General features: G+C 44.8%; 1 protein-coding gene across 1 annotated transcript; it reads right to left on the reverse strand.

The window, feature by feature from the left end:
* Positions 1 to 6,054: 6,054 nt before the first annotated feature.
* On the reverse strand, positions 6,055 to 10,535 carry LOC123426304 (homeobox protein knotted-1-like 12). Its single transcript, XM_045110112.1, has 5 exons — positions 9,956 to 10,535; positions 9,737 to 9,850; positions 9,453 to 9,597; positions 7,035 to 7,288; positions 6,055 to 6,618 (listed from the first exon to the last, which is right to left on the reverse strand). Exons 1-5 carry the CDS (start codon positions 10,283 to 10,285, stop codon positions 6,412 to 6,414), a joined length of 1,050 nt encoding a protein of 349 aa, XP_044966047.1. The 5' UTR covers positions 10,286 to 10,535; the 3' UTR covers positions 6,055 to 6,411.
* Between the last annotated feature and the right edge of the window lie 2,880 nt (positions 10,536 to 13,415).

Below are 13,415 nucleotides of genomic sequence, written 5' to 3' on the forward strand. Positions count from 1 at the left end.
CCCTAGGGAATGCTGAGCACCCTGGACGAAAACGAGGCACAGTAGGCTCCGTTCCATGGAAGGCTGGATTTCCCGACGCAGCCAGTTACAGAAGCCGAGAGAGAAAGAGGAAAGAGGAGCTGAGCGACATGCAGGAGATCAATGCAAGACTACAAATTCTAGAGGAACTTGAGAGCCAGCGAGCTGCTGACCAACCATCTCAGCGGCACGAAACTATCCCGGAAGTTACCCCGCCATCTCAGCGGAGAAGCAGCGTGGCTTCCATCGAGCTCGTTCAGCCTGACTTCACGGCTCCTAGCTACCCTGTGTATACTATCACGGAGTCTCAACCTTGCGATCTTTTGACTAAATGTCGGAACATCACTTTCAAGGCTGCTATCGACTTTGTTGCACCTCCTGAACCCAACGGAACTTTTCACTGCCTTCCAATTCCACGTGGCTTTGCTATTGTGATGGTGGATGAAGTAAAGCAGGGATTTGAGCAGCTTGAGCTTGACCACCCTACAGGTGAAGGGGGGAATAAGCTGGTTCATGCTGTGAGGAGTACATGTCTATGGCCGAAGGAGTACATCAAGCTTCCAAACTGGACGCCTCCTCCTCCTCCGGCGAGTGATCATGGCACTCCTCATCCTCCTCCGGCGAGTGATCAAGGCACTCCAGCTCCTCCGACGCATGAGGGCACTCCGCCTCCTTCTTCGGCTCCTCCTCCGGCGCGTGAGGGCACTCCGCCTCCTTCTTCGACTCCTCCTCCAGCGCATGAGGGCACTCTGCCTCCTTCTTTGACTCCTCCTCCGGCGCGTCGGAGCAGTCTGCCTCCTTCTTCGGCTCCTCCTCTGCCGCATCGGAGCACTCCGCCTCCATCTTCGGCTCCTCCTCCAGCGCGTTGGAGCAGTCCTCCTCATTCGACTCCTCCTCAGGCGCGTCATAACAGTCCTCCTCGTTTGGATCCTCCTCAGGCGCGTCGGAGTAGTCCTCCTCATTCGGCTCCTCCTCAAGCACGTCGAAGCAGTCCGCCTCCTCCGCAACGGCGGAATACAGACGTCGTCGTTGCTCCGCCAAAAATTACGCAAGTAAGAAAGATGTCGCCTCCTCCTCATTCTCTTAAGCGGAAGACAGACTCCACCGCTGCTCCGGCGGCTAGCAGTGATGCAATGTTAGCAAAACGTAGAATTGGGAAAACAATTCCCCAGCTCGGCCAACTGAAGAAGCAATCGTGCCCCCCACTCAAGGTGTCTAGCGATATCGTTGTCGCTAATGATACAGGGTTGCTGCCCGGTACCAATCCTGGTGATTACATGAAGGATTCAGTAATTTTTGATATACCTGAGGTAACAAATAAAGAAACATGAGAATATGTGCTCGGGAAGCCTTTCGTCAAACCTGGTCATTCCCCTCTAACACCGAGGATGCACGAATTGTATGAGTGGTACATGAACATCTTCACGGAGACTCGGAAAGACGCTATCTATATGAGAGTGAAAATAGATCACGATTTCATTGGAACTCCAGTGTTGCTTGTTCAATTTGAGGAGTTATTTCAGTTATACAAGCAACTGGCCCTCGACATACAACTCCTGACTTCCTACTGTTTGTAAGTATTACTTTTATAGTTAAGTCTCTAGCTCAGCTTGTTGATTGCATGTATATATAATTACCCTCATTATATATATTATGCAGATTGAAGATCGTCGAATTAAAAAAAGCCGGAATCTTCGACGTTGGGTTCATTAGCCCAGAAGCTGTAAATGTATTGTTGGTACGAAATGAAACCAAAGAGACCGAGGTTAGCTTGCTAAACTTGTTGCTTGCAAATCAAAACAAAAGGGAAATACTCTTTCATTACAACTTCAAGTGAGTGTTTCTTTCTTCTCTGTATACTCGTTTCACTTACTCGAGGTTAAGTAAACGTAATTGATGAGTTATATATGCGTGCGCAGTTACCACTTTATTCTGCTATCCATTAAGCTTGACGGGGCAAAAGTAACTGTCTTAGACTCGAGACGTAAAGATCCCGAGGATTATCCAGACATGACTGCAATGCTCAAGAAGTAAGTTCAGTCAATATCGGGACCATATCGGCATGCAACTTTCGTTAATTTCCTGATATCAAGTAATCATTTTCTTTGCGTGGCAGGTTTGGAAGAAGTTCACCTCAAAGTCTCTCGGTCTAAACAAAGAGTTGCAATTTACACACCCCCAGTAAGTAGTACTTGCTAGTTCCGCACATCTCTACTTGATTCAAATTTTCATCAATATGTCATTACCATGCTTGCCTATCAGTTTGACTGAACTCTATTCTCGTAAAGTGCTTGTACCAGGTAGGCGGGACAGAAAAATGTGCATACTACGTATGCGAGTTCATTCGCCTCTCGACCTCTGGGCGGGGCATCTCTGACAAACAATTTGAAGTACGTAAATAATATTCATAGTTTTATTTTATATATTACCATCAATTGTGTTGAGTTTTATTCATATATATGCATGTATTTACCCCCTTCTTTAAATTAGATCTGGAAGAAGCGGGATGAACCCCTATCAGATGATGGCATACGAGCAATTCAAGAGGAATTGGCTGGATTCTTTCTTGAGCACGTCATACCTAAAGACGGAGAATACCATGTGAGCTATTTGTGATTGGATCTTAGGTAGATGATGTTAGGCATTGTAAAATATGTTATATTGTAAAAGATGTTAGGGATTATAAATGGTTTCCTTCATTTTCTTATTAGCTAGCGTCCTGTTCTCTCTATATGTATAGTAGCTAGCGTCGACCAAGCACGGAGAAAGAGAGGACACTTCTCTCTATTAGCTAGCTAACACAATATGAAAGCACTAAATTTAACCCTCCAACCCCCCCCCCAATTCAAAAAAAACTAGCTCCGGCCAGATGCTGACGCATTGATGTCATGTTGTCCCGGTTGGTGTGACCAACCGGGACTAAATGCCCTCCTGCCGGAGCTCACCGCAGCAACCACGTGGAGATCCTTCGGTACCCGTTGGTAAGCGAACCGGGACTAAAGGTTTTGTTCTTTAGTCCCGGTTCCGGAACCGGGGCTAATGAGCCTATGGAACCGGGACAAATGGGCCTTTTTCTACTACTGAGCGGAGTACATAGCTGCTCCGGAAGGAGCAAAGGAAGGTGTCTGGATGAAGCAGTTCATGACGGATCTTGGAGTTGTGCCTAGTGTACTGGATCCAATGAAGCTCTTTCATGACAACACTCTTGCCATTGCTCTAGCCAAGGAACCCAGGTTGCACGAGAGGACGAGAGACATAAAAGTCGCTTCAATTCCATCCGCGATTATATCAAGGATGGGGCCATAAAATTTGCAACGTAGATACGGATCTGGATGTTAGAGACCCGTTGGCTAAACCTCTTTCACGAGCAAAACATGATCAAGACAAAAACTCTATGGGTGTTAGATTCCTTATCATGTAATACTAGATTATTGACTCTAGTGCAAGTAGGAGACTTTTGGAAATATGCCCTAGAGGCAATAATAAATTTACTATTATCATATTTCCTTGTTCATGATAATCGTTTATTATCTAGGCTATAATTGTATTGATTGGAAACTCAGATACAAGTGTGGATACATAAGCAACATAGTATCCCTAGTAAGTCTCGACTAGACTAGCTCGTTGATCAAAGATGGTTAAGGTTTGCTAACAATAGACATAAGTTGTCATTTGATAATGGATCACATCATTAGGAGAATGATGTGATGGATAAGACCCAACCCTAAGCATAGCATCTGATCATGTGACTAAGTTTGTTTCTATTGCTTTCTACATGTCAAGTGTCTATTCCTAAGACCATGAGATCATGCAACTCCCTAACACTAGAGGAATGCCTTGTGTGAATCAAATGTCGCAACGTAACTGGGTGATCATAAAGATGCACAATTGATATCTCTGAGGGTGTCTGTTGAGTTGGCATGGATCGAGTGAGGGATTTGTCACTCCGTATGACAGAGAGGTATCTCTGGGCCCTCTCGGTAATACACCATCCCAAGAAGCTTGCAAACAATGTGACTATGGAGTTAGTCACGATATCTTGTATTACGGAACGTGTAAAGAGTCTTCTCGGTAAGGAGATTAAACTAGGTATGGAGATACCGACGATCGAATCTCGGGCAAGTAACATACTATCGGACAAAGGGAACTGCATATGGGATTGATTGAATCCTTGTCATCATGCTTCGACCGATAAAGATCTTCGTGGAATATGTAGGAACTAATATGGGCATCCATGTACCGATATTGGTTCTTGACTGTAGAGGTGTCTCGGTCATGTCTGCATAGTTCTCGAACCTATAGGGTCCGCACGCTTAACGTTCGATGACGAAATAATATTGTTGACTTATGTATGTTGGTAAACTAAGGTTGTTCGATGTCCCGGATGCAATCACAGACATGACGAGGAGCTCCGAAATCGTTCGGAGGTAAAGATTCATATATGTAAAGTTGGTATTCGGGTTCCGGAATAGTTTCACGATGACCAGATTTTGTCGGAAGTGTCGGAAGGAGTTCTGGGGTCCACCTGGAGGGTCCGCCTGCCCCGGAGGGCCCCATGGGCTGAGAGGGCGCACCGACCCCTAGTGGGGTGGGATACCCTTCCCCATTAAGGTCCATGCGGCCAAGGGCTAGGGCTAGCCCAAGGGTGTACGCCGCCCCCTCTCCTTGGAGGATAAGGCAACCCACTTGATGACTAGCCCTAACCCTAGGGGAAACCCTAGGGCGGCAACACCTCGACCCTCCCCCTATATATATGAGAGGAGAGGGAGGCAACCAACATATGAAGCCTTGGTGACGCCCTCCCTCTCTCTCGAGATCAATTTTCGTCTCCCATCGCGTCGCGACAGCATTTGGCAAAGTCGTGCCGAGATCGCACCACCACCACAGTCACCACGCCGTCGTGCTGCCGGAGAACTCATCTACCATTCCTCCTTCGCTCGCTGGATCGAGGAGGTGGAGATGTCGTCGAGCCGTGCGTGTGCTGAACGCGTAGGTGTCGTTCGTTCGGCTCTGGATAGGGACAGATCGTGATTGGATCGCGAAGACGTTTGACTATATCAACCACGTTCCTTAATGCTTCCGCTTAGCGATCTACAAGGGTATGTAGATGCATTCTCCCTCTCGTAGCTATACGTCTTCATAGATAGATCTTTGGTGTGCATAGAAAATATTTTGTTTCCCATGCAACGATCCCCAACAAACCACGCTCTATTTCGTTGTCATCTTCTGCGACTTGCCTGGAGTGTCGTGAGAGCCGCATCAGGGGTGGACTAGAATCCCACTTTCGTTGCTGACCTCCTAATTTGTTTGGGTACTGTTAGAAGCCAGCCTAGACGAGCCTTGTGATGTGAGTTGGGGCATTTCTTTGGGCTATGTGGCACATTCGCAACAAACTAGCGATTGAGGGCGTGTTCTCTTCTCACCCAGCTGACATTATTCTCAAATGTACTATTTTTCTGCATCAGTGGACTCCATTGAAGAGGCGCCAAGACTCTGAAGGCCTCGAGTTGGCAATTCAGAGACTTCGTAACATCAACAACATCGCTAGTGTCTGGTAGTCGTACAACTACCAAGAGAAGGTGGTCTGCCTTTTTTGGGTGATTGTCATGTAGCTTTGTGTTTTCTGCCTGATGTAAGCTGTTGTATTAAGCTTGTTGATGTGGACCTCTATTTTGTTCTACTTTGGACGGTTTGTGAACTTGTGTACTCTGCCTGTATTGGCTTTATTAATTTAAATGATGCTCTAGCATCTTCGTTCTAAGAAAAAATAGTTGTTTTATTGTCTTATCATAATGAGTAAGGTTGTCTTTAATTAGCACAAATCCCCTCCAAAGATACCACATAAAAATCCTCCGTAGATTTCGTGTTTCAGAAATTCAATTAAGTGTAATGTGTTTATTTGATTTGATTTGATGTTGATATTTTTTGCTATAAACTTGGATCATTAGGTGTTTGAGAAATTCAACAGGAAATTGAGAGTTCGTGATGGATAAATTCTGTCTACAGCCTATTCAACTGGGTAACGCTAAGGAATTATACAACTTTAAAGCTGGTGAAATTTTCCATATAATATACACGTTATCGTGACCATATCCACATAAACTATTAAAAGAAAAACCAATGTACATAACTAATTCAGATAGGCAACTTTGAACATGTTTCACCAATCTGAAACATGCAATCATATCGAATAGGAGATCCAAATACACCTAAATTGCAACCCACCGAATCGACATGACAATTGACAACTATATGCCATCACTGAAACTAGAGCAAATCCTGTCAATCCGGGAAGGTCCCAAAAATTCCATAATGCATTGCAACCAGTGCTGAATAAAGATATCTTTCCAATTTCACCATCGCCTTTCGCCGGATCAATTGTCCAAAGTAGGTTCATGAACCGAGGCGGTACATGCCGTCAGCCATGAACTGACCGTCCATGTATAGGGCTGCGGCATTCTGTGGGTGGAATCCTTCCATCATGACGAACGGCATGTCCTCGGACGGTTTCCAATGCCGTTTCCTTTGGTTAATGAACCAGTTGTTGATCTGTTTCTGGTCTAGCCCCGTCGATTCCGCAAGCGCGATCTTTTCTGTCTCCTACCCACCACATTAACCAACCCGCACAAGCTTTAGTAAGAAGTAGACGATGCCCAACGCATTGCGGCAGGAATCTTGTTAAAAAAATATATGGATAAATGATAGAAGACTAAAATTAATGCAAAAACAAATATAAAACTTTCTTACATGACTTATTTTTTGGAAAAAAAAGTAATGCATGAGGTGGTACGTTTTGCATGAAGAGATTAATGAAAAAAGTAAATTATGACTCTATACATGACTTGATGTGACATTGTTGCATGAAGAGAAAAATTAGCTAATGGGTTGTAGCTATTTAAAAATAAAGGATACATAACACAGATTTAATTTTGACCGAAATTACGTGCAGCTCCAGAAGGAGTGGAATAGAAAGAAAAAAAACCGTAAATCTTAAAGGATGGAAGCTGGTATCATACTGAGGGGTAAGGCCATTTGTAGTGCAGCTCCCACCAGTGAAGTAGCTTCTGCCTGGCCTCCTTTGGGAGCTTCCCTTTCTTCTTCTTCTTGGAGAACTCTTGCCGGAGGCTGCTCAGGTAGCCACTGTACTTCTTCAGAAGCTGGTACTTGAGGTCCTTGTCCTCGGCGCGTGGGTCTATCTCTGGCGGCTCATTTTCGCGCCCGCTAGCGTCCATGTCGTCCTCAGAAGAGCCAACACCTTCATATTTGCCAGCTGAAGGTAAAAAATTGGTAATGGTCAGACACACGTGTTTTGTCGAGATCACAATGGTATCACGGCCAGACCTGGTCTCAGACTTTCAGTCTCGACCATGTCGGACAGCAATGGGGTGGTTTCAGTACTCAGAAAGCCCATCGCTTGTCTATAAACAAATCTATCATTTTAGGAATGCATGCAAGATTCGAGTGTGGAATCTTGGACATCTAGTAGTGTGGCTACAGTAACAATCAGCTGGAGTTTGCAATGAGCTGAATAAGACCGAAACGGCCCTGGGTGGTCAGTTCAAACTGATACTAATCAGATCATTACATGATATACCAGTTCCGAAGTGTACTTATTTGAAAGTATCACAAAACAGAGGAAAGCCAGCAAAACAAACAGACAATTGAAACTGTAACTAAATCAAATAAATAGTACGAATAGATGCTAAATAAACAAGATCTCGAGGTTCTACAAATTTGTTGAGATTCTAATGTTCCATGTCTTATTTTAGAAATCATACCTGTATTTCTGCGGATTAAAAAAAACTTTGTCAAGAATTAATTTATTCCTTAATACTAGTACTACTCTACACATAGTTCACGGTTCACCTACGAGGAGAGCAGGGTGTGTCCGATAGTTCACACATACAAAGATGTGAAACATTTAGACCAATTTGCAGTTAAAAACAAAATTAATGTGCTCATATCTGACCTAAAATGTTGATTTGTAAATAACTATATATGCATTTGTCTTTTTTTTTTTGCGGGGGAACTATATATGCATTAGTCAGATGATAATACTGACAGATTATTAGTTTATGCTTTTTGTAAGCATATATCAGTATGCAAATTAGCAGTCAAAGTTTATTCGAGACTGTAACGTGCCTTAATTACATGGCCCTTTGCCACAAGTAAACCCCATCATTTGTACCAATAACATACACCATTCGAACAATTAATTGTCTAGGTCCTACATTTGACATATAACATCATACAAGCTTCCAGCCATTCCATCGGAGTAAATGGTTGCACACATGGATGGATTTCCTTAAAGATAAATGAAGGCTTGAAAATAAAGAAGCTGAGCTCTTCTTACGGAAATATTCTCTGAACACATATATGTACCACAACAATATATAGAACCTTGAGCTGTTGATCTCCTTGGAATGCATGCATACCACAACCATGGAGATAGGAAGAACACAGTGGTCGTCCCCTGGCAACAGTGCATCAGATGTCCCTATTATTCTGGTAAAATCTACCTACACACTGTATATAGGTACCATTGTACATGTCCTACCCACAAGCAAAATAGTGCCCCTTGAATAGCCCCGGAAGACACGAGCGCCCTACTGCACTGCACCCTACAATGCACCCAAGCTGTAGGGCTGGAAGAACAAGAAAGAGCAAAAAAATATACGGACAACAGTCCTTTGGAACAGTGCTGGAACACTTCTTTTTGCGAGACTGGAAGACTGGGGATCTAGCTCTAGCTAGCCATAATGGATATTATGGCTCCTATGATGATCTCTAAGAAAATTAATCAACTATGTTTTCAATGCTAGTTGCTGGTGCAAGAAAAGAATAGATGATTTGAAGCTTCATGCATGGAGATCGATGACTCTCCTGCAAGCTAGCAGCCTTGGAACCCTAACACAAAGGATTCTAGTGTCTTGTCGTGTAGTGAAACGAGAAGAAAAAGGAGAGAAAGAAGGATTAAATTAAAAAAAGATTAGTTGTTGGAAAGCTAGCATGTGTAGTGTGCTCAATTAGGCATATGCCATATTAATAATCCTAAACGAGAGGAGGAGAACCATGAGATATGGCTTCTTACTGTGCCCTCCATGCCAACCAAAGCTAGCTTCACATTATTAGTTAATTATCTAATCAGTCACTACTTAATTAAGTTTAACTTGTGGTAATAATTTATTAGTGCATACAAAGCAAAGGCCTTTCCAAACCCTCCCATCATAAACTAATACGGAGTACAAAGGATTAATTAAGAAAAGGCTAACAATGGCTATGATCCAAGGCAACCACGTCAATCATCCAGAACAAACGTTTCCCAATGCGGAAGGCCTTCCACCGAGACCCACATGGAAGCAGCCAGAGATACATATATAAAACGAACAAGCATGTACTTGTAGATGGGATGGGTCATGGGAGGGACGGTTTACCGGCAAGGGAGAGGGGCGCGGAGCCATGGCCACCGCCGGTGATGGAGTCGAGCTGCGCCTCCACTCGCTTGAGGAACTCCATGGCCTCCTCGATTGGCCGCGTCAGTTCCTCCCTGTACTTGGCCAGCATGTTGCAGTACGCCTCCTGCACGCGGTGGGATTTCATTAGCACAAGGACTTAGTTAGTTCTCGGTACTAGCTGGAACAAGAATCCGCGGATGAAGAATTAAATAACGGCCATGCCATGGTGTATGTGATTGGAATCGGGAAAGAAGAAGAGGTACCATGAACTGGTCGAGCTCCGGGTCACGAGCCTCGTGCAGCCGGCCCGGCGTGTGGGCGTCAAGCTTCGCTGCCATGGCCGTCAGCCGCTCCAGCACGTCCGGCGGCGCACCGACCTGCGGATCACGCAAAAGAAAAACGCGCGTATATCATGCTTGCTGATACAGTGGCGCCGTTGGATTAATGAAATTTGCATTTTTTTTATGAGCGTATATATGTACTTTCTGGCAGTCAAGGTAGGCGACGAGGAGAGCGGTGTACTGGGGATGCGCCATGATCTTGGTCTTAATGGCCTCAGCCTCCGCCTGCGAGATCTCCCCGACACTGCTCTTGTGGTGGTGGAACTGGTATGGCGACTGCGACGACCCGGCGGCTGCGGCGCCCTGGTGCAACGCGAGCGGCGTGCCGTAGTACGTTCCGCCCATCGGCCCTGGCCCCGCAGCCACCGTCGTTGTGGACAGTGGCTGGAGCTGCAGGAAGGACGGAGAAGACTTCGAGCTGCTGCTGCCCCCTCCTCCAGCTGCGAGATTCCCAAAGCTGCTCCGATCCATGCGCAAATCAACAAACCCTAGCTTGTAAGAAGAGAGAGAAAAATAGAGCTCAACCGATAGAGATCTCTTCTCTATGTGTCGCTGCTCCGTGTACGGCAGTAATGGCAGCTTGGAAGAGGAAGGGAGCTGGATATTAATGAGCCGGAGAGGGAGATGGACGCGGAGTGGAAGGGAAGGGAAAGGTGGGGGAGCTAGCTAGCCGGGCTGTGCGTGTGAGTGGCTGGTGGCGATCCTCTTTCTCACGTCAAATCACAGCGGAGGGGGAGATGTATATGTACACCTGCTTCCTCCCTGCAGCGGTCGCATGGAATACTAGCAGCCTGTTCGGAACTGGAGCTTGTTTTCCCCGTAGTTTTAAATAACCGCCTATAGGAAAGAGCGGCACCCTGCTCAAATAACTCTGCTATAGCACGCATTTTTGTTTTCTACTTTGCCAGATAATTGTACATTAATAGTACAATTTAGCGCACACGCTCAAACCGTTGTAGCCGGCTATTTCAAATTTTGATTTTATGTTACTCATTCTATATATATCATCCTAAGAGAGATGAATTACTGAACACTTTTTTTTTACTCAAATGACTATTGGAAATTAGCACACAAACACATATTTGGTTAATTGAAAACTGCGGACAAACTTAAGAATCGTTGCTTAACACGGAAGAAAACATATGGGTCGCACTAGGGGGGACGGGGCCTTTAGCCCCGGCCCGTAAGGGGTTTAGTCCCGGTTCACCAACCGGGACTAAAGGGGCGGGACTAAATGCCTAACCTTTAGTCCCGGTTACAATCCGAGACTAAAGATGCTCCACGTGGGCGCCTCGTAGCGCCCCAGGGGCAGGACCTTTAGTCCCGGTTCGTTACACGGACCGGGACTAAAGATTTTCAGATTTTGCTGGTTTTTGGGTTTTTTTTTGAATGAAATTATTTTTGGGTTTTAGGATTTTAGGGTTTAGGTGCTCGGAAGATTAACGTGATGCCTCGTTTGGTGTTCGGAAATTAGTTTTCATATAATTTAAATAGAAATAATTATGCATATATATATAAGATTAACTTATCTTACAAGCGAGCATATATATACAATTATATGGAGATCTGAATTATCGGGACTATAGCCCGTCTATTCGATTACATGGACGAACATCAGTAATGGCCCCTAGTTACACTAAATCGTCCTTTGTCATCTATAGCTTCCGTCCTCAGAAATCCCGCAAGCTCCTCTGCAACAGCAATCGCGCGTTGCTCTAGTAGGACCTTCGTCCTCATCGCCGTGTGCTATGTAAGAAGAGGAGATGAATATGAATATCAATCATGATAACAAAGAATGACGGGTAAAAATAGAGGTGTGAATGTTCATTGCTTACGTCGAATCTGTGATCCTTGAGCTCAGAGGTAAACGTGCGAATGGTCTCGCAAACATAGTATCCACATAGATGCGTTCCCCGTGGCTGCTGGTCGCACTTTACGAGAATAGAATATATATAATCAAAATAATAATCTAGCATCATAAATGTATTGAAAATTAATAGAAGTATATCATACTACTACTTACCTGAGCCGCTCTAAAGGTCAGCTTCTCAGGAAAGTTACCGGGAGTCACGCACTTGAACCGCTTCCAAACCCTGCCCGACAAGGATAATGATTTGCTAAGTTTTTCATTAATTGATATATCAGAAAATCATCGAGAGAGACCGATAGAGCGCAAGAATGATTAAAATTACCCTTGGAGCATGTCCTACAGGCTTTGGAACTGTTCCAAGGGTCTCGATAATGGGTCGAAGGCATCAACTCTTCCCTTATCAATTTGAATGTCCAACAGAATCCAATGGAAGCTGCACATGTGTGTATATATATATATACATATATTTATATATATACATATATATATATATATGTGTGTGTGTGTGTGTGTCAGTAACTTATCAATTACACTTATAAGTGAATGGACACAACAGAGTAAAGGCTCTCACCTGAAGTTGTATGGAAACAGTATGTGGTCACAGAAATTTTGATCTATTAGAAACCTTAGAAGGTTTTCCTCCGTCTCCTTGGGTTTATCAGTTAGCGTCGCTATATGTATTTTATCTGGGTCGATAAACCCAATATTTAGGATGCTCTTACTTTTACAATCCAGAATCTTCATTCTGCATAATAGAGTACAAGTTATATATAGACAATGAATTGAAATAACTAAACAAGTTATATGTAGACAACGAATTGAAAAACTTACAGACAATAGCAACTCAGAAGTGATTTTATCGAGGGCGTCGCCATTGTACATCTGGAAGAGTTCATCAAAGTCGATATGGATTTCTTCAGAGCGGCCGTAGTACTCCCGTGGGACACTCAGCACGATCATCGTTCTCCCATTCTTTGATTCACTTAAGTACCATTTATGCAAGTAACGCATATTTGTTAGGAGATCATCTTTGCTGATCAAAGGCTCTCCCATGACAAACTGTGGCTTAGGGGCTGCCACAGCCTTGGGTATCCTGTCGTCTTGGGAATCCACCAAATCTTCAACCGGGATACCACATTCAGCCGCCAACTCCTTTGCTCTTTCAAAAGCTTGCCCCTGCACCGAAGGGGGAACATTCTCGGTTAACACCTTGAGGGGTGGGATCGACTGTTTGGCCTGTTGTCCAAGCTGAGGAACGTCTGATTTTTTCTTGCTTGTAGTTGAACTTGATTTGCTCCCACTTGCACTTGCACGTGAGCTGCTCTTTTTCACTTCCTTTTGCAATGTGCGTGTATAGTCATCAGGCTTATAGTGTAAGTCATACTGTGATGGAAGGGTTATGAAGTCTTTTGCCCATGCTATTTGCTTCTCGGTGTATTCCGGGCGGGGCTCGGGTTCCTTCTTTTTCATCTGCGCATCATGTTGTTCCTTTGCTATCCTGGCGTTTTCCTCGGGGGTACGATCATAAGGTCTGATAGGAAGATTAGCATGAGGTACCTTTGGGAGGGGCGACCGTTTGCGCTTTGGGGGGCTCCGTCGCTTAGGAAACGTCGGCGGAGCGTTCTTGGTGGCACGCTTCCGCTTAGTATCCTGTGCGGGCGGCGGCGGAGACGGACGACCCAAGTCCGGCGGCGGTGATCGAGATGGACTCGTGTTGTGCTGGCCGACGTC

Source organism: Hordeum vulgare, chromosome 2H (assembly GCF_904849725.1).
Source record: "Hordeum vulgare subsp. vulgare chromosome 2H, MorexV3_pseudomolecules_assembly, whole genome shotgun sequence".
In the NCBI taxonomy this organism is placed as follows: Eukaryota; Viridiplantae; Streptophyta; class Magnoliopsida; order Poales; family Poaceae; genus Hordeum; species Hordeum vulgare.